The sequence below is a fragment of the Pempheris klunzingeri genome, chromosome 3 (genome assembly GCF_042242105.1).
Source record: "Pempheris klunzingeri isolate RE-2024b chromosome 3, fPemKlu1.hap1, whole genome shotgun sequence".
NCBI lineage: Eukaryota > Metazoa > Chordata > Actinopteri > Acropomatiformes > Pempheridae > Pempheris > Pempheris klunzingeri.
Genome location: NC_092014.1, coordinates 14,092,647 through 14,120,514, shown reverse-complemented (window position 1 = coordinate 14,120,514; position 27,868 = coordinate 14,092,647). Strand labels below are relative to the sequence as shown.

The following is a 27,868-nucleotide window of genomic DNA, read 5'->3' as shown; positions in this document are numbered from 1 at the left end:
GTTGCCAGGAGAGACGCGCGTGCGGTTCAGTGTGCGGATCTAACGGCGGAGCGGCACGCGCTCTCCCCCGCCATTTCCTCGTGTCGCGCCCTGGAATGTCGAGCAGCGGCTCGGGCTCTTCCTCGCGGAAGGAGTTTGATGTGAAGCAGATCCTCCGGATCCGATGGAGGTGGTTCGGTCACCCCGCGGTCCCTCCGCCTCACTCCCCGCCGCTGGGAGACTACTTCGCCGGGAGGAGAGCGGGCGGCAGCCCCGGAGACGGACCCTCAGTCAGCGGCTGTAGCAGCTCGAATTCAGCCAGCGTCAACCCCAGCGCCGGGGGTCACGGCGGGCTGGTGGCCAGCGGCAGCGCCGGGTCTAACCTGTGTAACGGCAGCGGCAGAAAGTTTGCTGATCCGGCGGGGAGTCGGGGCGGTCCGGGAGGAGCGGCAGCTGGGGCGACGGGGAGCTCCTGTCCCCGCTCCTTCAGCCAGCCAGAGTGCAGGAGCTCCGCCGCTGGGCTTTCGTGGGTCTCCCCGCCGCCTCATCGCCGCTCCCGGCCGGTGTCGAGCATGGAGCCCCCCGGAGAGGCTCCGGTGCCCCAGCTGGTAGCCGAGCCCTCCGGCCATATCGGGGCTGAGGAGGAGGCGGCGGCGGCACCGGCAGCGTCCGGCACCGAGGAGATCAACAACCACCCAGAAACGGACTCCAGCTCCTGCAGGTGGGAGGGGAGCTGTCACCGGGTTACTGTCTAAACTTATTTGGTACCATTTGCAGAGAATCAAGTTATGTGGTTTGTTTTGTGAAATTCACTGCAAAACTCACTCCAAAAAAGTTAGCGAAGAGCTTCCTTACTTTTACAGTTGCAGAGAAGCAATAGAGTGTTTGATAATTTGCTGATTTCTGCTTTATCACATTTGACCACCGTGTTATACTTAAGTGACACTGACACTTCACTATTATTGCATAGGTGCATAAGTGCAAACTGTGAGTATGCTCCTGCTGAATATATAGAAAAAGTAAATGGGGGATTCAGTAAGCAAGAGGCTGCTCAGACAGTATGCAGCAGTGGAGGGCCACTCGTCACATACAGAAAGACAGAAATAGGGAGATGGAGAGAGAAAATGATGGCTGAGTACCTTTGGGACAGCATGTGGTCCACTGATTTCTCCCCTCAACCTCCTAATGAGGCTTCACCAACCAGGCTCTGTAAGAAGACACAAACACGCATTCACACTCTTGTGAATATGGGTTTTCAGAGTCAAATTAACAATATGACTCCAGGGCTGAGCTCCACATCTAGCAACATACTGCACTTGACATTTATATTGTCGTGTTTCCAGCGACTGATTCTCCAGCTTTTACTCACAGTCCCTCAGTGCCCTGCATGTTTGTGTGCACATGCATGATGGGGAGTGCTGCATTGGTGTGTCCATTCAGCTGTAGAGCTCTATAAAGGCATTTAATTAATAGTTGCCACGGAGACGGCAAAACAAAGCAATTAGGGCATCATAACTCCTCTTAGGCGCATCTGCACAGACTCACAGATTTATTTTTTTATTGTGATGCCGCAGTAAATGTGATGAATTAAAGGGAGAGACACAGACGGAGTGTGTGTGTATGTGTTTGCTTATGTGTGTGTTTACTATGCTGGCATAATGATGCATCTGAAAGCCTCCTATCATACTCTGTGTTCCCAAGACACACATCAGAAAATATAAATGATTCATAGGACACACGCACACACTCGCACTTATAAATGGCTTTCAGTGGAAGCAAATGCAGATGTGTTTTTTAAATCGATTAATGCCTGATGCCTTTTCTACACGCTGTTTGTTTTCACCGCAAATGTGTATGTTTGTTTGTGCAAGACAGGATAAAAGAGAGGAGAGAAATATAGTTTTAAAAATATCTTTTGTTATGCAAGGTTTGATGTCATATCTTCAGCGCTGATGGGAGCCTGGCAGCGCTTACACAGAAAATTACTTCTGTTTAATAGTAATGCACACGTAGACACACACCAGCCTCATTAGCATAGACAAATACAAAATAGGGATGTGAACCTGCACAGGTTACATACATAGCACATATTCTGCACGTATATGGATAAAGGCCATGTCCTTGCACATGCTATGGTTGCCATACCAACACAGAAATTCATTTCTGCAGCATACATGTGCAGCTCTGTCCAAGTGTGTTTTGTGATTTGTATGTGTGTGTCTTTCTGTGTGCTATTCATCCCTTCCCTTCCTGTGTACAGTATGATACTCCAAGAAGTGACAGACTCCCAAATGGGATCATGGGAAGGGACGCGCACTGAATCCCAGAGTGGCTGAAGGCTCGCCTTCGACTCCACTGATCTCCTCCTCTCCCTTTTACTTTCTCACCCCACCCTGCTTTCCCCTCTTTAATCCTGGCGTGCCTCCCTTACTCACTCTCTCTCTCTCTCTCTCTCTCTCTCTTGCTCTCTGTCCCATGTTCATCTGTGCCCACCCTTGTCCATTCATTTGCCCTTTCTTTTTTCCTTGCTAATGTGCTGGGAAACAAAGGACTTTGCATGTGTGTCACGGACGGTGTAACATGCGACCATGCTGGCACCGTGGTTGTATGATCATGTCGTATATCAGCATTCAGAGCTATGTTTCATTTGCATTAGCTCTTAGCGTAGAAGCTAATCAAGATAGATAGTTAATCACACGGGAGTGTGTAGGCTAATGTGTGTGTAAGAGAGAGAGGGAGAGAGAGAGGCAGGGAGACAGACACTGAATGGCACTTGTGTGAGTGTCCTTGCCTGGTGCTGGGGTTTAAAAAATCTGGCTGCGTGGTGTTGATTCGCCCCAGACACACTCTCTGTTTCTCCTCTCTCTCTGTTTCTCGCTCTGTCCATGTTGAGTGCCTGCCAGGCTCAATTAAGGGGACTGGAAGGCACCGTTCCCCCACTTCAAAGCCATCTCCTCTGGCAGTATTTAGCCACACCATTCGTCTACACTCATGCACGTGCACACACACACACACACACAAGAGGACAGGAAAGCTAGCCAAAGGACCTCCTTGGAGGGTTAGAATGGGAGAGGGAAGAGAGAAACCCAAGGCAAAGATGGCTGTTAGGATGATGGGACGAGGTGGGATGAAGTGAGTGATGGATGAGATTAGTTGGAGATATAAAACTGAGGATGGCAGACAGCTATAGAGGACTAGGGGACAAAAGGAAAAGCAGCAGCACACACTAATGTGTGCATGAATACACATAGAATGAACACTTCTGCCAGTGTTATTTCTTATAACTTTTCTTAACAATGTCAGTTTTATTTCTAAAGCTCTAAGTTACATTTATCAAACTCTGACATTTTATTACTTATTTTAAGTTGTGACAAATTAATTTGCCTATTTAAACAAACAGCAGACACTAAGCAACATTAGATTCATGAGGAGTCGCGTTTCTGCATGGTTACCTAGCGAGTTTTAGCCCAGTATTCACTTGCTTTTAGCTCTGTTTTTGGGATTCATCAACTGCTGAGAGAAATGTCAGGTTCCTTAACTACTAGATGCTGCACTAATGCTCATGTTAGTTGCTAACTTAGTCTTCTGCCATTTGGTACTAGACAGATAGTGTACAGTAGATTTATCAGAGCTTTTTATTTGCATTAAGCAGCTGCATCTGAAAACAATGCTGGCGAGAACTACCAAACTAAAACAATGGCCTGAAAGACTCTCAGATACTGCATAGAGCTGAGGGGAGCTTCAGAGTCTGTGATAATTCTCTGTCATGATCACTGGTATAAAAATATTGTTTAGTTGCTTTAATCAGGAAAAACTCTCAGCTCAGAGAAACAGAGATGCAATATTAGATATCATGTATAAAGAATATGGATCAGAGAAGATAGCGAGCAACTTCCCTGAGAACAGAAAGAAGACATACTACAGATACACGCAAGAATGATTTCTGATTTACAGTCCTGTTTTAGATCATTTGTGCTTCACATTTAAAATCATGTTGGGTATACGAGCCACATTTTCCAGCGTCTTCCCCGAATTTCTATCTTGCTTTCTCCGTTTATTTATTCCAGTGAGGATATGTGTGTGGAAATTGCAATTTAGGACAGTTTGATTTGCAACAAACCTCCCCACTCACACCCACACAGACTTCCACATCCCTAAAAGAGTGTGATTTCTCTTTAACTGTGGAGTTGAAATGATTCATCCTTGGAGTATCAGTTCATTTCTTATCTCTTTGTGCTGTAGGGCCTGTCCTGCCACTTCTGCTGTTAAATTAAAAATGGAAGTAGAGCTCTGGCTCTCATAAATTAAATGCTGGTTTGGGAACCATGATGGCTGATGATTCACAGGGTAGCTATACTTCGGTGCTTATCTTTGATGAACACACGCACACACCAACTCACACACCTCATCAGCTCAGACTGGAAGAATAAGACATTACAGCCCTGGGCTTCAGCACTTCAACACATCAGTGAATAGCAAATGTTGAAGCCATCCTGACCTGAACCCCTGCCTCATTTCCCGTTGTTGGTACAGATACAAGGAAACTGGTTGCCATTAGGGAACAGAGTAAATTACTGCATATCCTATGGGCTCAGCTCCCACAGCTATTTAATTGGCAGCTTCTCTTTTAAGTGGGCTAAATTTATCCGGCCATTTACTCCTAGTAATTGGACCATTAAAGAGCTTTTGTCTGCTTCTGGCGACATACAGTAACCCTGTTGAAAAGTGAAGTGTGAGGGAATGTTACAAAGAAAAAGATGGCACATGGAAGACACAGAGCAGCTGGTGTAGCTCTCTCCACACATCTGTCTGTTTGTCTTGAACAAAAGAGAATCAGCATCAACACATGCGCTCAAAGCCTCTGTCTCCTTCTCTTTGTGTCTGTCTGTGTGTGTTTGTGTGAATGCCTGTCTTTGTCTGCGTGTCACTCTGCGAGCACAGGACGTCTAACAGCAGCGCCACACTGTCCTCGTGCGTGTCGTTGGAGCCGTGTGCATGTCCAGAGGAGTGTATGTTCACCGCTCTGTCCCACGCCGACGTTACCTTCCGCAAGATGGAGGGCTACCTGAGGAGCAGACAGCTGTGTGATGTCATACTGGTGGCTGGAGAAAGGCGGATACCTGCACACAGGTAGGAGCGAAGAGACTCTAAAATGTCACACAAACATGCGTATCAAAGACTGTGATGTAGAATAGATGTACGCCATTAGGGTGGCAACTAATGGTTATTCTCATTGATTCATCTCTTAGTTGTGTTTCACATAAACTGTTTGAATGTGAAAAGTTCCCATTTTCCCAGTTTCCCAGAGCAATGTAGATGTCTTTATATTACTATTGTGTTCATCCAACAGTCCAAAACCCATAAATATTCAATTTACAAACAGAGAAAAGCATCATATGCTCATGTTTTCAAAACTGCAATCAGTCAACATTTCCCCCTTTTAGTTGCCAAATGAATCGTCGTTTCATTTTCACTAAATTCTTCAACTGCTGTCCTCCTAGTGAATGTCCTTCACTAATGTGAAAAAAACCTGAGACACCAGTGTTAATATAAACAATAAACTGCTTTTTACATCACTTTAGGAAAAGAAGGGAGAAATATAATTAGGAGTTTCAGATTTCTGAAGTTCTTTTTTAACAATATATTGTAAAATTATTGCGTTTCCTTGTACGAGTGTTTATTTTGGCTCTTCCTCTTTGTTGCTGGCTGTTCAAAACTTGCTGGGCACTCTGTGAAGGTTGCGCACTATTAATGTTAACACACAAACCCTCACACACATACATACGTGCATTCTGACAAACGAGAGCTGAAAGAATTAGTCGATTAATCTATTAGTCAATCAACAGAAAATGAATCTGCAACTATTTTGATAATTGCATGATTGTTTCAGTCACTTTTCAAGAAAAAGACCGAACAAATGTTCATTTTAACTTTATTAGTAATGTATTTTTATTTTTCATCTCTTTGCAAATTGTATAACTTTGTTTGTTGGACAAACTAGCCACTTGAACACCTAATAAAAACAATCATTAGTTGTAGCCCTAAATACAATCAATCATCTTATTAAACTCACACATGCAGAAGCATTACGAGTAACTCTTACATGCATTGATTGGAACATACACACACACAAACATGATGACACATACTGCACACAGGATACTATTTAGAAAGAATCACTCACACACACAGCAGAACCACAGTTATGCACATAAAAGTCCCTTTTATTTTTGTAGTCCCTCTGTACCACACATAGTCAGCTGAGCCTCTGAATCACACACACACACACACGCGCGCGCGCGCGCGCACATGCCTGTCAGCCACCTCGTAGCCCCCACTACACTACTCTGTCACAGTTGCTCTCTGGGCATGTGGCCACTGGTGCAGCAGCAGGGTCCATCTGCACAAGGATGAGACAGAAGAGCGGCCCTCCACTAGCAAAAAGACTCCTTTTCTCTCCCTGCCTTCCTCTTCTGCCTCATTTCATTTTGTCCTCCAGGCACAGATGGTGACAAACAAAAGACCCTGCTGTATGAGAACCCTAATGGTGTATGTGAAAGAGTGTGTCGGCATCTGAAACCGTGTGGTGTGTGTGTGTGTGTGTGTGTGTGTGTGTGTGTGTGTGTGCCAGTAAGGGGGTGGGAGTAAGATATCTTTGTTTGAAAGTGGTTGTTTTGTTTGCAATTGATTTATTGCATGTGTAGGATAAGAACTCTTTTCTGGGAACAAAACATACACCCTCTTTCTGTGCCTCGCTCTCTGTCTTACATGTGCACACAAACAAATGCACCGTACATGCTGAATAGGCCACTTCTACTGTGTATAGCTGCATATTTCTTGTGGTGTTTGTTGCATGCAGTGCAGTTTGAGCAAAACCCAAGCTCTATTTGTGCTTTAGAAAAGTAGAGCACAATTATACATTTGTCTCTGGGGCTGTACCTTACAGAAATACATTACCTTGCAAATCTGTTTTTGTATCCTCATCTGGACACTCTTGTACCTTTAGTTCAGAAACTTTAGTGCACTATTGTTGTATATCAGTAGGTATTCACCATGGGGCCATTGTGTGCATACCATGGTACCAAAACAAATTTAATCAGATGATAGCACTAGATCAAATGTTAAGCAATACCCTTAGCCGCGGTGGGCAGGGTTCGGTTCCAGTCCGTGGCCCTTTGCTGCATGTCTTCCCTCATGTGTGAGTTTTAAAAAAAATACTTCTCCTATATCTGTATTTTTTGAGGGTGTATAGAGAAAAGTCATATTAGTTGCTACCAGCCCTCCTGTTGTTTCTTTCCCTCTCTGTTTTTCCACTACCGTATCTCTGCACCAAGCAGCACATCCACACTCAAACATAAACAGACAGTGTTCAGTTTCCAGCTCTTGCCCTCATTTCCTGAGTCCAACTCGTCTGTTTCCTGCTCTCTTCACTCTGGCATTCTGTCTCCTCTCAGCTCTTTCCATTACAGTGTGACACACTGCCTGCCATGTATCTATCCTCTGCAAGGTGCATGTGTGTGTAAATAACCCGGCACTGTATATAGCCTGTGTCGCACACTGTGAGTCAGACAGAGACAGAGACCTACATGAAAAATTAAGGAGTGAAAATACTGTGTGTGTGTGAAATGCCTGATTCAGAGGTTCAGTTGACTAGAGATATCCAACTGAAATACAGGCAGAACAACTTCCTGCTGACTACAGTGTATTTTGACATCTTTATCTGTAAAACGCACACACACTGGTCTTTTCTGCTTCAGGCTATCTGTCAAGGTCCCAGTGTCACTCTCAGTAATGACATTATACACATGTGCATAACACATACACATCCTCTGTTGACCATGAAGTCAAAATACTCACACGAACATACACAGCTTTTAAAATGACCAGAAAACTGTAAACACACACAGAGCCTTTTCTACATGCGTAAATCTGTCTTTGTTTACCATGAGCCATATTTAGATCGCGACATTACAATGTACAAACCCCTGCAGTGATCTGGAGGACTGCTGCATATGTCTTTGTCATTAGACAGGCACCACCTCATCTCCAAGAGCAAAGAATGAAAACTACTGCCCATGAAATATTAAATGAGTAGTTTTGGTGCATTTTAATACCTTGATGTTTGTGTGTGTGTGTGTTGAACTTCATAGTGACATGAAAGGGTAATGGATTGTTGCAGTGGGGAATTAATTTACTGTCTTTTTACAAGTGACCTTAAGATAATTCCCCTCTGTCCTTCATCTGGCTTGCTTTCCAGTACACCATAAATCTTCTCTCAGACTCTCTCGTCTCTAAATTTTACAGTGACCTTACATTAAACATATTCCCATCTCTTTCTTTCCCTTTCGTACTTGAGCTCAGCTGCTGTGATTGACACATGCAAATTGAATGGCTGCACGGACTGGCATGTCATTTATAGTGCATGCCAGGACTTGATCTGGCTCGGATGTCTTCCTTTACAGTTTTGTGTGGACACTTTTGTGAATTTTGCATATAAAAGATTTTGAAAGTAGTGAGCCATGTGTAACTAAATAATTGAAATGTGTGGAAAATAGAATGAAAACTGTTTTACATGGGATGGTCAGGTTAAAAAACAGCATGAAATAAGGAAGCAAAAACGTTATAGACTGTATACAGTACAGTACTGACCTTATTCTTTTGCCTGAATGACTTTCCAGATAACATCACTGTTAAGACAATCACTGACTCAAGATTGCAACATTATAAAAAGCCACAAGATGTATTTTCCCCTGTTAGTGTGTTAATTTGAGCTAAAAAACCTCCAGGCCCTTATGACATCTGTGTGAACATTGTGCCACTTCTTTCAACATCTTCCAAATATCTATATTTAGTTTCACATAACTTAGAGATCCAGAGAACATGACACTAGTTTTAAAGGTAAATAACCCAAAAAATGATCTGAGGTCAGTTTCCCTCATATGACAAGTTATGAAAATGATCATTTAGTTATCAAAATACAGCTATTTAGGGAAAAGTGGCTCCATTGCAGTTTGACTATGAGGCATTTAAATGTCTGAGGACAGCAAGCTCTTTATCCTCAATATGCTCACTATGCACAAACATCTGGAGATGCCTTAGGCCTAAGGCAAGCTTTTGTTTACACAGTTTTTTCCTCTTCTAATAACCTTTTTTTTTCACACAGACGAGGGAGTATACATGATGAGGGGATTTAATTCTTTACAGGAGACTAGGTGATTTTAATATTTAATATTGCATGCACTAATGAGTGATTTTAATCCTGTCTGGGGCACACAAGTGTGGTTTTTTTTCAGTCTCCACTGATGTGGTGGTCACCGTGAGGTCGTCCATGAAGGCGCGGATGGGGGGCTGTCGAATTCCGGACTTTGACAGGGGCCTCTACACTCTGTCTCAGCTGCCTTCACCAGCATGCTCATGGCAAGAGCAAACAAGATAACTGAGATTGTGCAGCCAGTTATGATCCCTTTCTCGAGCCGGTGCCAGTTGGATGTTATACTCCCTGATGCCACTCTCAACCCGAACTCCCCATAGTAGTTCAGGATGATGTTCTTGATCTTGCAGGGTATGTGGTGTCTGTCCAGGGTAGTTTCCACCAGCTTATGGGGGATCGACCCATATGCATTGGCTAGGTCCAGCCAAAGCACTGCCAGATCTCCATTCCCCTCACGTGCCTCCCTGATTAGCTGGGTGACCACCCCGGTGTGTTCCAGGCATCAAACTCCACTAGAGGGGCTGGCATGTCTAGGAGAGCTCTCTGTGGTCCAAGCTCTTGCTCTCTGTGCGGGTCACTAAGGGTGTTGTGGAGGAAGTTGTCTACTTCCTCCTGGGTGCACTCAAGCCGCCCACTGCGTTTCTGCCCTAACCGCTGCTTTGTGAAACCAAATGGGTTGGCTAGAAAGGAACTTCGCTTCCTGGCTCTCTCCATCCTCCGTCTCATCTGCCATTCAGCTCTACGCAGGGTCTTGAGAGACTTCCGGATTGGTTTGACGGAGCTCAGCGAGAGGTGGCTTCTCCTCCTCAGGTGCTGTCTTGAACTGCTTGGCCAACATCCGCAGCCCTTTCCGCAGGCGGTGGATCTTATCTGCCCTACGGTTGTTGGTGTACGTGGGCTTGCTGGACTTGGGCTCCTTGACACCAAACCTCTCAGCCCCAAAGCTTGTAATGATGGTGGTCAAGTTCTTGAGTCGGCCTTCAACATCTCCCCTTGTTGTTGCATTGATGATGCTAGATGTATCCTCATCAAACTGTTGCCACAGGCTGTGCTGCTTTGCTTGAGGCCACTTGATGCGATGGTTCTGGACTACTCTGCTGGGAATAGGAGTGCTGGGCACCTTACCGCAGATACATCTGCTTGTCATGGTCAATAGTCCGTTTTCCAAAGTCATCATCGTTAGGTCCGTCCTGTTGGGGTGCTCATCCTCCCCCCCTCTCGGGCACCCCTGGGGGTATTTATCCGTGGGATGATCTGTAGCTTGCTTGGGTTCTCCCTCGCGGGAGATGCAGATCGGGCTGCTAACCCTTCCCTGCCCCGGGTTGCCATCTCTCCGTGCTGTCCTCTGTCTCTCCAGTTGTCACCAAACTTTCCTGGTCATCACCCAGTCTATTCCTGGGAGTCACTTGACAAGCCAGTTAAAGGTGTATACATGGGAGGAGTAAAGAAGTTACCCAGAGTGACGGAAAAAGTTCTGTTAGAGAGGTAAGGGCGAAACAGGCTAAGAGATGAGCCCTCAATGCCTACCCAGGACAATGCAGTAGGATATTGAGATCAATTATGCTATTTGTCAAACGTGTTTGTTGTATGTTACTTATTTTGGTTTTAAATTTGCTATACTTTCCCGCTCACAACATTCATAATGCTCGATTCCCACCTCATAAGCGTACTATCCTAAAGGTGTCCCCCCACCCCAGTGACTAGTGCAGACTTTCCACTCTTACAGATGATTATTGGCTTGTCATAGTTGGAAATGGATATCTATTGTGACCTTCATCTGTAGATTTTCCACAAACTAGGAATATACATGCAGTTGTCATTCAGCTTCTTCTTTCCATCTCTATAGTATTTATTTTTTTAACTGTTGTTTTTGATGTAGCAGGAGATGCTGTTAGAGGACTGCATCACACGACATGTTGTCCCACGATGCAGGTAAAAGCCGACTGTCATAGAGAAGGGGAAGGCATGATAGTCGTGGGTACAAAGCTGCACATTTACAGAAGGTCTGGCCTAGAAAGCTTACATAGTATTATACTCATGAAAAGTGACTGAAACAGTTTTGTAAAGAATGCAAAAAAAGCTTGAGACTGCACGGCTGACCTGTCATTGTGTGTAGAGGGCGTGAGTGTTGGATTGTCTGCCTCGTAAAGAATTTGTCAGATGCAGCCCACTCCAGTTCTGACGTTGGATTGACGTGGGGGGAAGGAGGTTTCAGACACATTTGGATCATGCCTTTCATATGACTGTGATGTTTATCTACTCTGTGAGATTTGTACAGGATGATAATGTTATGTTTTTTTCTGGTTGTGCCATAATTTCCAGGCTGCCTCTTCCCTCTCTGCTCTGCAACTTTTCCCCGTCAGCCCGTACTTGTCCTGTCAGCAGGGTCAAAGTATTCTGTTCATCCATTACAGCTGTCCATCCTCTCTGACTGATGACCGACTCTCTCTCTCTCCCCTCACAGACTGGTCCTCTCATCCGTGTCAGACTACTTTGCGGCCATGTTCACCAGCGATGTTAGGGAGGCCAAGCAGGACGAGGTGAAGATGGAAGGAGTAGACCCTGATGCATTGTGGGTCCTGGTGCAGTATGCATACACAGGTACACAGACACACGAATCACCTTTATTAGAAAAAAGATCAGACATAGTGTCATGCTCCTGTCTTTCTCAAGAAAAGATCGCATACCATGATGCACTGGTAGTTATGAGACCTGCTCAAAGTGTTGTTTAAGTAGTAAATTAGTGAAGTTGAACATAATGTATTTCAGAAGTCACATCTAACCTACCACAGGAAGGACATACATGCTATTTATTAGATCCAAGACTTTTTTATGTTTCATAAGAACGTAGATGTTTCTTACACCATGTCTGTACAGAATGTGTAGTGTGAACAGCACGTTAGTGGAACAGCAGCCTCTGTACTCTGTCTTTGTCTACATGCGATGCATTCAGGTCACCCACAGTTGGAACAGTGCTCAGAGCTCAGCACACAATTACTGTGGTAACATAGTTAAACCGGAGGAAAATAGACTTGAAGTGTAAAAATATGCTTGGGGTTATGTTTACACACATGTAGTCTGAGTAAAATGCAAGCTGTTACACGGCCTGTGGTATTGATTCAAACAGAAGCGTATCTTTTCCATCAGATGTATGTGAGATGCAAGATTGACAAATGGGTGCGGTGTAATTTAATGCAAACAGACAATGAGACAGTTTTGGATGGCAAGACAAATCTCATTGGTAACACGTTTTTCAAAACCACTCAAGCTATTGTTGCGAATTTGAAAATATTAGTAATATGTCCATTAGAAATTGTAAAATGCAGGCAAAGCTTGGGTAGGTGTAATTAACTACTTTGGGATTTAAGGTGGAAAAACATCAGTGACCATGCTAAATAAATGGATTAATTTTGGTCTCTGTTTAAAAGAATAATTAAGATGATGTTTTTGACCAGTTGATGGTAGTCATCTCAAAATCTTTTCAATAATAAATCTCAGACCCTTTGAAGTCCTTTTGTGATATTTTGCCATCTGACTGCCTTCCTTGTTTTCCATGTCCCCTGTTTGTCTTCCAGGCCGTATCGAGTTGAGGGAGGACACCATTGAGTCTCTGCTGTCAGCCTCCTGCCTGCTACAGTTGTCATCTGTTGTTCAGGCCTGCTGTTCGTTCCTCATGAAGCAGCTCCACCCTTCCAACTGTCTGGGTATCCGCTCCTACGCCGACGCTCAGGGCTGCCACGACCTGCAGAGGGCCGCTCACGCCTACACCATGGTGGGTACACCTCCAGCGATAAGCCACCACGAGAAAATGAATATAACACATGCTTTGGACAGTATGGATCTGAAAATGATGATGTAAATATAGGTAGACCACAGGTGTTGTTCAGGTTTCAACTCTAAGAGCAATAGACAGGCTTATGTCACATTTCCTTACCCTCTCTGCCCCTACACTTTTTTCCCCCAGTCAGACTTTCGTCATTTTCCAGCCGTGATGTTATTTTTGATAACAAATTGATTCCTCATTCACAACACACGACACACCATTATCGCCAAAATGGCTGTTTTCAGCACGGGGTTGCTATGGTGACTGTGAAATAGCTCCTCCATCGACTTTTCTTTTCATGTTCTTTCCTATCTTCACGTGCCTTTTTTTTTTCTCCCACCCTGCCTCCCTCTTTGAGTCTGTCGGTGCCAATGTTCCTTTCTTTCTTCCTTTCTCTCTCTGTTTCTCTCTAAGTGGATTATTGTTAAACTTTAATCTGTAATTATGTGGTAGAGGTGGCTTTATCTGGGTGTGATTATCTGCCTGTGTCTGCTCACGCTCCCTGATTCACACACATACTCAACTCACAGTATTATTCCAGCCAATGTGTAGGAACCATACAATAGACCGACTAGAGAGAAATCTAGATTGTTTTCACTTCTTTTCATATTTTTTAATGTTTTGTTCATGTAGGAATCAGGGCATGGGTTTTCCTTCCCTTTTTCTAATTCCCTCAGATAATATCTCCCTCAAAATAAATAAATAGCTAAATACACAAATGAGAAATAGCAAAACATCCGCGTCCATATTGTCACCGACAGTTTCACACAGTTACTAACCCTGTCATGTGGCTTAACACTGAGGACATGTACCAGTGTTGTTTTTATATAGGTCTCTACATTTTAGTATGTAGTTTTTGTTTCTTGTATTTTTCTTTCATTTTGTTTCCCTATTCAAGGTTCCCAATTCAAATACTAGAACTGATTAGTCGATCAATTGATTAGCTGACAAATGAACATGCAGCCTATATTGCTAATCAGTTAATCATTTAAAACAATTTCAAGCAAAAATTACATTCACTAATTCCAGCTTCATAATTGATGATGTTGTTAACTATATCTCTTTGGGTTTATTGGACAGAAAGAGGACTTTGAGGATGTCACGTTGCACATCAGGATGTTCTGATTTTTTGTGACATTTTAAAGACTAAAGAATTAATTAATTGATTTATAGCAGAGTAATCGCTAATGAAAATGATCTGCTCTCTACCTCTCAAGCAATCTCCCCATTTTATACCACTAAATCATTCCAACCTTTTCTCATCTACAAGCTTTTTTTCTCTGCTCATCCATCTTCGTCTGACCTTTCTCAAGCCCTCATTTCCTTCCTTTTTTTTGGTTTTCTTGCCTCCTTCCAACCCTTCATCCCTTTCCTCTTGCTACTCATCTTCCTATAGTTTTTTTCATCATTCATTCATCCTGACTCTTGTAAGACTGATCCGACTGTTAAATCCTCTCCTCGTTTAACCATTTCACCTCACGGTCCACCAGGAGCACTTTTTAGAGGTGGTGGGAGGCCAGGAGTTCCTGTTGCTCCCAGTGGAGGAGATGGAGAGGCTGCTCACATCTGATGACGTCAACGTGCCAGACGAGGAAACCGTGGTAACCTCTTTGCTAACATGGGTCGGTCATGACGCCGCCACACGGCAGCGCCACCTACCCTTGCTGCTGGCTCACATCCGACTGCCACTGCTGCAGCCTCAGGTGAGAGCTTCGGGGACCTCTGTCACATGACGCGCTGTTGTAACTGCCCTTTTAAAGCGTCTACAATCAGTAGTTTTTATATTTAATCAGATGAAAAGTATCTGATAGTGGTCGCTGGCAATGATGAACCTACAGAGAATTATAGCAGGGGTTTTTTGTTGTCGTTGTTGTCTGGCTCGCAACTTTACTGTTTTGGTTTATTCTCACCACTCTCATAGTGTTGTTTTTGGCGACAGCAGACAGCTGTTTTCAGTGAAAAAGCTCTGAGAACCCGCTGTACATTCCTTGCTCAGCATCAAACAACAGAAAGACACAGTTATCGACTAGATAGTGATCATAGTGGAGCATCTAGCAGCTGAAGAGCCAGATAATTCCCTCAGGAGTTGAAGGAGACCAAAAAAACACAGAGTGAATATTGGACTCGTGTTTCCAACATGAGTCCAAATGAATAATAATGTCGCTCCATAATTGTTGGATGTGTAAACAGGCAACTGTTTACTAACAAGTTCTGCCATATCAAAAGGTGATGATATGTGTGTTCACAGTTTGTTTACACTGCCAACAGAAATCTGTTATTGCAGGTGTAATAAGGGATCTCTTTTTCCAATTTAAAAATCTTTTTTATCTCCCTGCAATAAACTAATCGTAATCATTTACATGTTTAGAGTCAGCAGTTTGTCATGACTGAATGTAACTGATAGAGTTTAAAATTGCCATAGATAAACTGTAAAACTGTATTAACGTGGATTGGTCTCGTCATAGCTGATACCTGATCTACTCTTGAGGTCAGCATTCAAAATCGACACTGATCTGGTATATCAGTCTAAAGTACCCCTGTTATTATTAATAACAATAAAATAGTAACATCTTATGTAACTGCGTTACTTCTTCATCTTTTCCTTTTTTTCCTTGTCTCTTCCCTGTTGTCTCTCTTTCTATCACTCTTAAATCAGTTAAATGGCCAATAAATAATCTGCATATTGCTGAAAAGAGCAAATTAGTTCTCAGTCGTGTTCATGAGGTTGCCGTCCATTTTTCTTGGTGTGTGACATCAGTTAACACATTTTGAAGCTAAAACTTCATCACATAAATATTGCAGGAACTTTGTCAAAGTTGCTCATGTCTTACTATCTCTCTGCAAAGTACAAGGCAAAAGATAATATCAGTCTTCCTACTGATGAGTTGCTGGTCTTTTTCCACTCACTATCCTCTTTAGGCAATTAGAGGGACTATAGCCATTACTCTAACAGTAGATCACAACCATTACTTTATCGAGTCAGTGAGTGAGTTTGTGTGTGTGTGTGTGTGTGTGTGTTTTTCCACTCTTTCTCCACCTCTTTCCTCTTCTTAGCTTGTATAGCAGAACATCTTGTCTGGTACTGGGATGCTGGGACGTTTATATGCTAGGCAGAACCTCAGTTACTGCCTAGGGCGTTGGATGCACGCCTACACACACACACACATTTTAAACCTTAATTAAGTGTGATATCTCTCTTAACTGCAGCTAAATTATCTGTTCTCTTCATCTCCCTCATCAGTCATTTCGCCAACTATACATAAAGAAACTGCAGAGATAAATCTCCCCATGTGCCCCCCCTCCTCTTTCCATCTTCTCTGCCTGTGTCTATACATCTCAGAGGTTTTGCACTTGTGCGGTACACGGCATGAACACTTCAGATATATGACTTTGCCCTGGTCAGCTGAAATCACAAGTAGCTGTAACGTATAATCAGGGCAGAAGATGGATGGCAGAGAGGTAAAGCAGTGGAATAGCACTAGAGTAGAGAGGGTAACAGCAAGACAGACATAGAGCTGTGGGCTGATTCAACCTTTCACAGTGTATCACACCCCACCTCCCCACACCCAAATCACTACCACCACCACCTCCCTGCCTGCCTCCCTGCTAAACTGACAAATGAATTAACATTTAGCAACCTCATGAGCTGTGAAATGCCAATAAAATGACCTCACACAGACAATCGATCAATATTCATCAACCAATTACTCAGCTCTCTATCTAGGCTGCTGTGCGATTACTCATCAAGAGAATGTCAGTTCACTAAATTAATACCTCTAATCCCCTCTCACTTGATCTAAATCTTCTCAGGAGAACATCTGTGTGCTGTAAATCAGACGTGCACCAAAGCAGTGTGTGTTCATGTCTTCATCATGATCACTGATTAAACTTCTCAATTAGTTATTTGGTCTCAAAAATGGCAGAAAATTGTAAAAGAAAATTGCCCATATGTAACTTTTATAATTCAAACAGTCTAAAACCCAAATGGATTCATGAAAAGCAGCAAATTTTCTCTTTGAGAAGCTGGAACCAGTGAATTTTTGGCATTTTTGCTCAAACAAGATTAAGTGTAATTGTTACCATGTACAACTGAAGCTGATTAGATTTCTAGGGATTTGGTCATGAGCCAAAGTACTGGACAAATTACGATTTTAAACCAGATGATGGCGCTAGATGAAGAGTCAGGGGATCACCAAAGTTGATAGGCTTCACTCACTGTGTACAGTGGATATCTGTACCAAATTTCATGGCAGTCCATCCAATACATCTGGAGACATTTCACTCAAAACCATCACAAATATTAACCTCATGGTGGCGCTAGAGGGAAAGCCAGGGGACCAAAAGTCACTGTGCTTCATCCTTTGAGGACCAGACAGACTAAAATGATTTAATAATGATTAAAATATTTGCAGATTCATTTTCTGTCAATCATACTAATCAATTAATAGACTAATAGTTTCAGCTGTGTTTTAATAAAATGTTAAGATGGAGACAGGTTGGTGCTGGTGCTGTAGGCATAAAAAACATACTTACCTGGGGGATGTGTGCTTCTGTCTGTATGGGTGTGGGAGTCGGTGGTGACTTTTTTTGTTCAGGTGTGAGCTGAAACAGAGAAGGGAGCCTTACTTTCTCACTGCCCGCTGTGCAGTAAAGAGAGGACAGAGAAGAGAAGGTGGGACGTCTGCAGGATTCAGCCTTATCTGGCTCTCCACATTCAATCCTTCGCAGCGTGATGGATAAATAGCACAGGAGAGGATAAACACGGTTTTCTATCTCTGTCCTTCTATATCGCGGACACACACAAATGAATGCCGAAATTGGGTTTACCCTAATTTGTCCTTCAGTGATTGTAGGGAATGGAAGCATGAGTTCACCCTGGCATGTAAGCTGCTTATCCATTAACCATGCTTGCTTTACGCTCTCCACGTCTCGCTGTGAAAATTGATTTTATATTCAGTGACCAAATTGAATTATTTAGGTCAAATCTTTCTTTTTGTGGTGGTGGTGGTGATGGAAATTATGGTGGACAGCACAGAGGAAAAAGAGGATGTAAAAGTGATTCAAAATAATATTTTCTTCTCTATCAAATAAATATCTGTCATACTTGTTCTCTGTGATTGAATCCAAGCAGCCATTTCTGAGTGTCTCCACCAACTTAGCTTCAGCCAAAACACACACATGCAGGTACACACACAGTCTGGAAACTTCAAATGACTTTTATTAAAAGAAAAATCACTCTCTTTTGGATCCTCTACTGCTTTCCATCTATTAACACACACACGTACACAAAACACACACAAACACACAGCTATCTAAATGTAAATCATGTCATTCGTGCCTTCTTGCCCTCAGGGAAACTTGCTTCTCACCACCCTGCCTCTCTCACAGGCAGTGATTTCCTGTGGATGTATTTTAGGGAACAGACTTGTGGATTGAAGTGCTTCATGCTGGAGCCCCTGGCTCTGTGTGTGTGTGTGTGTGTGTGTGTGTGTGTGTGTGTGTGTGTGTGTGTGTGTGATCCTAGATGAGGTTAGAGGGTATGGAGTAGAAAGCTGATGAGATGTTGCAGACAGATTAGTCCTCTAGTTTGTCAGATGATCAGTGTGTGTCTGGGTGTGTAAAAGCACTAATGTCTGCTGGTCTGATGTGATCTAATCTCTCAATCAATGAGAGAACAGATTTCTTTCGACCCTCAGACCTCCACAAACAATGATAACATCGTAACCCACACTGCGCTACACCCGCTGTACACACACACACTCCCTGCATCTGCTTCAACGGCTTTTTAATAGCAGTTGTCACATGTCCCTGTGTGTTCATGTGTGCGTTTGTTTATGTGTGTGTAGTTCTTGGCAGACCTGGAGTCCAACCCTCTGCTCCGGGACAGTATGGAGTGCCAGCGGCTGCTGATGGAGGGGATGAAGTATCACCTCTTGCCCCAGCGCCGGCCCCTGCTTCAGAGTCCCCGCACACGGCCCCGTAAGGCAACTGTTGGGGCCATGTTTGCTGTAGGAGGCATGGACGCTACAAAAGGTACACCGGTCACTTACACATAACCACAAACAATACAATTACATATATACTGTATAGTATACAGTATGCACTATTTTATAGTATATACTGTATACTATACAGTCATTTTTGCCTTTATTCAATAGTACACAGTAGAGAGCTGACAAGTAATTAAAGGGAGAGAGAGAGAGTGGGATGACATCTTAGATAGAGCTGCAACGACTAGTTGATTAATCAAGTAGTTAGTCAACAATAAATTAATGACCATTCTGGTTATCGAGTATTAAAACCTTTAAGCAAAAATGCCAACATTTCTCTGGTTCCAACTTCTCAGATGAGAAGGCTTTTATTTGTCTGGTATGATTGTAAACTGAGAATCATTTTGGACTCTTGGACAGACAAAAGAAAAAGAAATGTGAATAAGTCACCTATTGCTAAAACAATTATTTGTTGCAGTCCTAATTTCAGACCCTTACGCAGCAGTAATTACAGAGAACAAAGTTAAAACAAATCCTCTTAATCATGGATTAAAGGAGTAACTATCTCAAACTCATCTGTAGTGGAGTCATCATAAACAGAGCTCAGTGATTTATGTGTGCTTGTTAAGTAGTTAAGTCCTACTTTGACCTGATTTCTCTAGAGTGTGTATCCTGGTTAGGTTCATCGCTGTTCTACACACTGTGCTAAGAATAGGAAAATACAATGTATTGTTGAGAAGTTATGGTAAAAATCTATATGCACTGGAGCAGGATGTAACTAACTTGATGCTGCTGGACAGTTCAAATTTGAACAAGTGGAAATATTAGATCACAGCAACAGTCACAGTTTTATTTTACACTTTCTTCTGTTGTTTTTCTTGAGGTGCTACCAGTATCGAGCAGTACTGTCTGCGGCGGGACACGTGGAGGCAGGTGGCCACCATGAGTGGAAGAAGATTACAGTTTGGTGTAGCTGTCCTTGACGGCCGTCTCTATGTAGTCGGTGGGCGAGATGGACTGAAGACCCTCAACACTGTGGAGTGTTACAACCCACACAGCAAGACCTGGAGCGTCATGCCTCCCATGTCCACACACAGACATGGCTTAGGTGGGCCCCTTGTGGTATACACACAGTGCAAACTGAAAGGGGGAAGGTCAATTAGTCTTAGTCATGAGGAGGATGGATGATGCAGTTATTTCAATTTTGAGTTATTAGATTTATTTGTGATATTTTATTGATCATTGCTTAAAAAATTGCCTTTTCACTCCTACAGATTGACACCTCTGCAGTAAGTGATTCAGTGTTATGCTCAAGAGCACTTCAACAGAGTGGACTGAACCTGCGTGTCTTGTTTGAAGGACACTGTCCCCACTCACTGTGCAAGCCAAAATTTACTTAGGCGTGCTGTGCCGGTGGTTCATTGTTTTAATAAATGTGTGCATGCATGTGAAGGGAGGTGGGGATTCAAACACACATCTGGCACCACAGATGTTCTGGCAGATAAATCCCTCGAGTATGGAGGTGTCAACCTGCTACTAACTCTGCATGCCCTGGGTGTAGTTGCACACACAATAAAAACTCGCACTCTTGTCCTAAACGTGTGTTGTTTTATGAGCTTATCCGAGCTAATAGCGTTCGGGTGAGCTGCCATGATTTAACCGTGCATATATGGTTGTGTATTGCAGGTGTAGCCGTCCTAGATGGGCCCATGTACGCAGTAGGAGGACATGATGGCTGGAGCTACCTCAGCACTGTGGAAAGGTAAGAGTTTTATTTTACATTTTTACAAAAGATAAATATATTTTTCCACTTGCCTAATGTGGTATCTTGCTATTTGACATGGTTTTGAGATATTTGCTTCTGAAACCTAAAAGCTATTGACAGTAATTTTCTATTATGTAGAGTAACATGGGCACTGTTTTTGGAAAGACATGTTGCTGCTGATGCAGTGATGAGTGTGAAAATGCATTCTTAGCTGCACTGTATATCTGATCACCTGCTAAAACATTTTAGAAGGTCAGATTAATTTATTACGTCCAGAACTGAGAAGTTCTTTACGTCATTCTTACTAGGTGGGACCCCCAAGCGCGCCAGTGGAGCTTTGTTGCAAGTATGGCAACACCCAGAAGCACAGTGGGAGTAGCTGTACTCAATAGCAAGTAAGTGAGCTCACACATCCTCTCACATATTGCTTCACACATTTACACTACATATAACCAAGTTAACGACTGATTTTTAGCACATGGGCCATGGCACTGATCATGCTTTTAGCTATTTGTTTGGGATATCTGTTCGTTGCCATCTTGCTCTTGTTCCTATGGGTGCTCTATGCACTTCTTTTAAGTTCCTTTGGACAAAACCATCAGCCAATTAAAGTAATGACATTTTTACCAGGAACTGCCTCAAAGAGTGTCATGTATACTGTGTAACAGTGCACATTTAGATACTGTGCTGCCCCCACATGTTGCTTATTATAGTACAGAGGCTGTGCATGCAATAAAAATAGTCAATTAATAAGCAAAATTTAGTGCTCATGGTTTGGAGAGCAGAGACTAATGTAGAACATTTGTCAACGGCTGGAAACCACACAGTTTTGCTCCTGCAGGAAACCCCTAAGCTTTTTATTCAGAGGAGGCAATATATGAATTTGTCATGTCTCTGCTGTTTGGAAGATGAAGATAACAGAGGAAGGGTTATATTACTGTAACTGCTCTGTGAAAAACCTCCTGCACAGACACACTGCGATATCAACACATACACCTACACACAGTCACTTGTGCACACAGGTTCATATTAAAAGTGGGATTTGATAAGTTCAAGACTTGCCCCAGAATATGTCAGCAGCCGACTGCAGAGGAATTGCAATATTGCACCGTTGTTTTTATTATTCAGTGCCTCAGAGAGACACCACAGAGAACGGCTTTATAGATGCTAATTAATACAGAAACAACTGATTTGTGCTAAGCATGCCCAGCAGTAGTGTTAGTGTGTGCGCGCCGGTGTGTGAGCGTGCCTGTATGAGCGTGCGAGAATGCATGCATTTGTGAGTGTGCATGTATGTGTTGTGTAGTCTCTGGGCTCTTTGCCTGATGTAGCTCATTACTTGCTTGACTGGTTCTGATGCGCTTCTTTCTTTGCCCTTCCGACTCCACATCCATGGATGCGTGTACACACACACCCACACACACACTGAGTGACTGCTTGGGGTTGCGATGCCCCTAGAGTGTTGGGTGATTGATTTTGTTCGCCTCACATTTTCCCCAAATCCTGCAACACACACATAAATACACCCTTGTACCATCTGCTTAAGTGTCACTTAATTGAAAACGGACTTCCAGAAATGTGTGTGTGTGTGTGTGTGTGTCCGGAGGGATAACATTGTCTTCTGTCTTCCTCAGGTTATATGCAGTAGGAGGTCGTGACGGCTCATCCTGCCTGCGCTCAGTGGAGTGTTTCGACCCTCACACCAACAGGTCAGAGACAAGGGACTTCATTTGAACTGAATTAATTGCCAACTCCTGCTTTATTTCCTGTGTGCTGCTCTTTCTGGTGAGGCGCATCTGTACTTTTAAGGTTATTTACCCACAGATCAAAGGAGACAGCCAACCCTCTCAGGATGTTAGAATAGACCGCATTCAAACAACCTCTGTTTATCAAGCACATTCATTATGATCTTCACTGGAGAGCTGAGACAAGGTTTTTATTGGTCCCTGGTTTTCCTCAGTGTTGGAGACAAAAAGTAAAAGTCTACTTTTTTTTTTTCTCTCTTTTTGTTCCTGATGGTTACAACTTCCATCTACAGGTGGAGTGGTTGTGCTCCTATGGCGAAAAGGCGTGGAGGTGTGGGTGTGGCCACATGGCATGGCTTCCTGTATGCCATCGGAGGTCATGATGCTCCGGCCTCATCTCTTGCATCCCGGCTAAGTGACTGTGTGGAGAGGTGAGCCAATATGTAGTGTGTGAGTGTCTGTATGTGCTTCTTGGTACATAAATCTGTTTACACAGTCACATTGCGGGGACTCGCCTTCCTTCTAGGGGTAAAATTCAAGTCCCCTAAATGTAAGAGTTAGACTAAGACAAAGACTTAAGGTTAGGGTATGGGTTAGGTTTGGCAAGTAATGGTTATGGGTATGGTTAGGGTAAGTCTGAAAGTCTGAAGTGATGGAAACAGGACTGTGTGTGTGTGTTGCCATTTGATTAAGTAGATGAAACAGATGTATCATACATATTTCTGTTTGAAATGTAAAAACCGCAGTGTACAGTTTACTGTGCGATGTAAAAATATGCAGGATTATCGCTGTCTGTGATTTGTGGTGTCTTTGATGTCTTTTAGTGGATGTCTGTTTTTAAAGTCACTATATATACATTTTAATTAATTAGGATATGGGGGGGATATTTTGATAGTAAACAGGCACAGTCTGTGTGATGCTTTCAGACCTGTAGGTGGTGGTGGGGTGGGGGGGGCAGCATATGTTACCGATTGCCACAGCGTTTGATGTTACCACTGGGGGACGCCAAAATGTGAAGTTTTTAAATTCTTCTTGTTGTGGTTTTATAACTGTGAGAGTAGGTTGATTTGCTGTCTTGCCAAGAGTTAGAAGATTGTGTAAAGTATTGAGCTGGAGTCAGGACATGGTCAACTTGGCATACCACACAAAACCAGAAGAGGGGAAATGGCTTGCCTGGCCACAGCACATAACTTTCTGTTTGTTTTTGCATTAAACAAATGAGATACAACATGTTACTGATCTTTAGATGAGCTAGATGTGTGTTTTTGAAGAGCTGAGCTAACTCTTTCCCTCTACTTCCAGTCTTTATGCTGAGCTAAGCTTATCGCCTCCTGGCTCCAGCTCTACACTTAATGCACAGACATGAGATTAATATCGATCTCCTCAAATAACTCTCAGAAAGGAGTAAATAAGAGTATGTCAAAAAATGTTGAACTATGGACTGTGGTCTGGAATAAAATAAACTTAAATTTAATTTGTCACTATGTGTCTTGTGTGAACCTGTTTGTGTTCTGTGTGTGGTGTCTGTGTACAGGTACGACCCTCAGACAGATGTGTGGACGGCAGTCGCCCCCATGAGCATCAGCAGGGATGCCGTTGGTGTTTGTCTCCTTGGCGACCGTCTCTATGCTGTGGGCGGTTATGACGGGCAGGTGTATCTCAGTACTGTAGAGGCCTATGACCCTCAGACAAATGAGTGGACACAGGTACACACTGAAACACACAAATGCAACACACACAAGGAAACAATTTAATAAGGTCTATATTCTTATGATACACACATACACAGTAGATTTATATGTATGCACTTGCACATATGTACATAACACATTGACCGTAGTTCAGTAAAAACACTAGTAAATCTTGATGTACACCAATAAAGTTGTTATATAAACACACAGTCTCCATATGACCTTATTCCAGCTCTTCTCCCATGTAACTTGGCATGTTTCATTGGTATGTAAATGTGTGTTTTCCTCATGCTAATATTGTCCTTGCCGCTGCAGCAGTAGGGGGAAGAGGGGACTGTTTCAAAGTTGAACGATCTTGTTCAACAGAAGTCTATCAAACTTCAGTTTATACCTCATCTCCTGCACAGCCCCAGAGGATTTCTTTCCAAAGTCTCTGGAAATCTGCTATCCATTTTGGAGACATGCACCCTGCTGAGAACAGGAGGGGTGTAGGTGGGCGGATGCAGAATACAGAGAGCGCTCAAACTGGCACAGAGGGATGGGGACAAACTGTGATGTGAGGGAACACGTTGAGACCATTAAATGCGTCCTCTGTTCATTGTCAGAAACGGAAACAAACAAACCAGTTGATGGGTTGTCTGTCCTGTCCTTGTAGCATCACTTCCCCTGCTTGCTTTAGCACAAATATGTCAATCTTTTTGCTCCCATGACAGATAACGTGGGTGGTAAGTTCATGTTTAACATTAGGTGACTGACGGATAGCTTTGACTATCTGTGTAGAAGCAGTGGCTATAAAAACTAACAGGACTAGACAACCACAAAAGACACAAAGCTTCCCGTAGAACCAGAGGATTATCGTCACTCCCTGCTGTGCTGAAGTCGGTGTTTCGGGGAGCGACAAGGTCAGAGCCTAGACGCCAAATAACAGTGTTGTACATAGCCAGCACTCACATGATAATCCATTCCCTTCAGCTGGCCTTGGAAACAGCAATTGGCAGAACAATCTCACCTCTTGGTAGATTTAGTAGTTGTTCTGCACATCACATGAGCTCTGTCAGCAGACGGAGTTGACCAGTGGTCACAGAAATGTAGATGCTCAGATTTCCATTTAATCTGTCGACTGTGAATTCCCAACCTCAAACAGGAGCATGTGATCTTTTAGCTCTACTGAAAACATGAAGGAAGTTTTTAGCTCATACGGGTGCTGGAAATCCTTGAAAATGCTTGAATTTTAATGTACTGTTTTCATGGTATGAAAAGTGCTTGGATTTTTAATAAAATGCTTGAAACTGCTCTAAATTCTGTTTACACTAATATAGTAAATTTGGTAACTTTGGAAAAGGTATAGAAACCTTGTTCAACTGTATCCATTACTGCACCTTTAACTGTGATTCTTGTGTTTTCTTTTCTTTTTTCTGTCCAGGTAGCACCGCTGTGTGTGGGCAGGGCCGGAGCATGCGTGGTGGCCGTCAGACTGTGAAAACACAAACTGCAAAATTCTGTGGTGGACTGTTCGTGATGCGGCTCAGATACCGTCCTCTTCATCACCGCTGACGTGGTCACTGTAGTTAAACCAAGGAACCAAGAAACCCGTCTGTCTGCCAGCATGTGATCAGCCCCAGGAAGTCAGAGACTGATGAGTGAACGCACTTCAGGTTTTACACTTGGGCACAGTCAAATTAAACGAGTGGCCGTCATTCATTTTAATGGTCAGGGTTACGTCATGTGTCAGGTTACTGATAAAGTTTTTATATTTCTACATGCTGATATCCTTTGCCACAGAAGTGAACCACCACCTACACCCATGATGAAGAAACTGCAGTGTTTATCTGAGCATGACAGAACACCTGTCTCGCAGTTTTTTTTCCCTTGCCTATTATTTTGTTCCTGTAGACAAGGTGGGACACACACACACACACACACACACACGTTTGCTTTCAGCTTCTATTTCTGCTGACAGGAAGGTGAGAGACAGAGAGAGATTGTCAAGACCGTTGAGATGCCTCATCATTTTACACTCTTGGTTTTCCTAACAATATCTGATAGTGTGTATTGATGCTATTTTAATATATTCCCTATTATTTTATGCTGCAGTTGGCAAGTGCTCTCCTCTTTCTTTCCCTTTCTTGCCAGCAGATAGATAAAAGAAAGACTTGACATAATCAGCACAACCATATGAACAGACATACTGTAAGAAACTGTGACGCTCTTTATACTCTTCAGTCAAAAACATCACGTTATATCTAATGTTTCTGTGTGTTTCTTCCATGTTGCATCAGCCCACATACAGTATACTGTGATATTCACATTATTGTAGCTTTTTTTTTTTTTTTTTTTACAAGATACACTAGCAAATTATTCAACTTTCTGCATTTTCTTTTGTTTTTTAACTTGACAATTCTGCCTTTGCTCACAAAAGTCCATGAGGCACTGTTATTAGGTTTACAGCCTGAGTAATGATCAGAGTGAGTCTGGGCCTTTGTTGATCCCTGTAGGGAAATTTTATTTTCAATTTTCCACTGAGCGCAGGGTCAGCTATTTACAGGACTGGTTGTATACAGGGTCAGTTTAGCTTTTCTGTCCTACCTTTTTCTACATTGTCGATGTTTACTCTGTCTGTGTGTGTGTGTGTGTGTGTGTGTGTGTATACATGTGTTCAGGTGTTCAGAGATTGCAAGGAGTATATTTTTATCTCAAATGAGAATCTTTCCTCTTCACCTCCCCACATCTTCAATTCCCTGCTGCTTTCTCCTCATCCCCATTTTCCCATTTCATCACCCCACACACACACACAAACTCTCTCTCTCACACACACACATATATATACATGCACCACTACCTTTTAGAGCAGAATTGGATACCTTGACAAAATGAACAACAGACCATATAATGAGACCATGAATCTAATAACAGCCGGTGTGACGTTTCGTTTGATGTCGAGTTCAAAGCGTTATTAGATTTGATGCTGCTGCAGACAAAGTATCATACATCAGGGCAAATTGAATCCTGCGAAGCGACCTCATGTGTTCACATTTGAGGGCTTGTTTGAGTAAACTTACTGTACATGTCAAGTAACCTCCAGAATACAAATATGCTGACACATGCCACCGTCATTTTATGCTGTATACCTAATTACGTATTTCCCCGGCGCGGCTCAGCCCGCTCGTCTGGTATGTGTGTGAAAGCAAACTCCTGACAGTGAGAGGCAAAGCAGGCATCCTGCCTGAACTGACAGATCTAGAGCTAATGTAGCCCCCAGGATGCACTTCACAAACACACACGGACATATCACACACACACACACACACACACACACACACACACATGCTTAACCACACAGCTGAAAGCCAAGTGCCCCAGGAGCCAGTGAAGATTGAAAAGCCTCCCATATTTGCCAGCACAACATCTAAAAAGCAGAGGGGGGCAGGCTAGCGATTCCCTACAGCTGAGCTGATGTTTATTCAAGCCTAATGCTCTGCAGCATTATTCTATTTTCTTCCCCTTCAAACCTGCCCGCTGTTTATTTAAAGAGTAATTCTCTTTAGGTCAGAACAGAAGTGTGTCACCTCCACTGTGTAGATGTAGTTTGATTTCAGTCACAGGTTAAAAATAAAAGACAGACATTCCAAATCAATCTATATATTTAATGTATATTATGTATATA

General features: G+C 43.0%; 1 protein-coding gene across 1 annotated transcript; it reads left to right on the top strand.

Moving 5' to 3' along the window:
- On the top strand, nucleotides 1-26,527 carry klhl5 (kelch-like family member 5). Its single transcript, XM_070856189.1, has 13 exons — nucleotides 1-700; nucleotides 4,921-5,109; nucleotides 11,655-11,791; nucleotides 12,766-12,962; nucleotides 14,504-14,716; nucleotides 18,860-19,046; nucleotides 19,887-20,111; nucleotides 20,690-20,765; nucleotides 21,077-21,163; nucleotides 22,403-22,477; nucleotides 22,807-22,944; nucleotides 24,048-24,219; nucleotides 25,628-26,527. The coding sequence occupies exons 1-13, from the start codon at nucleotides 96-98 to the stop codon at nucleotides 25,682-25,684; spliced, it is 2,358 nt and encodes a 785-aa protein (XP_070712290.1). The 5' UTR covers nucleotides 1-95; the 3' UTR covers nucleotides 25,685-26,527.
- The last annotated feature ends 1,341 nt before the right edge of the window (nucleotides 26,528-27,868 follow it).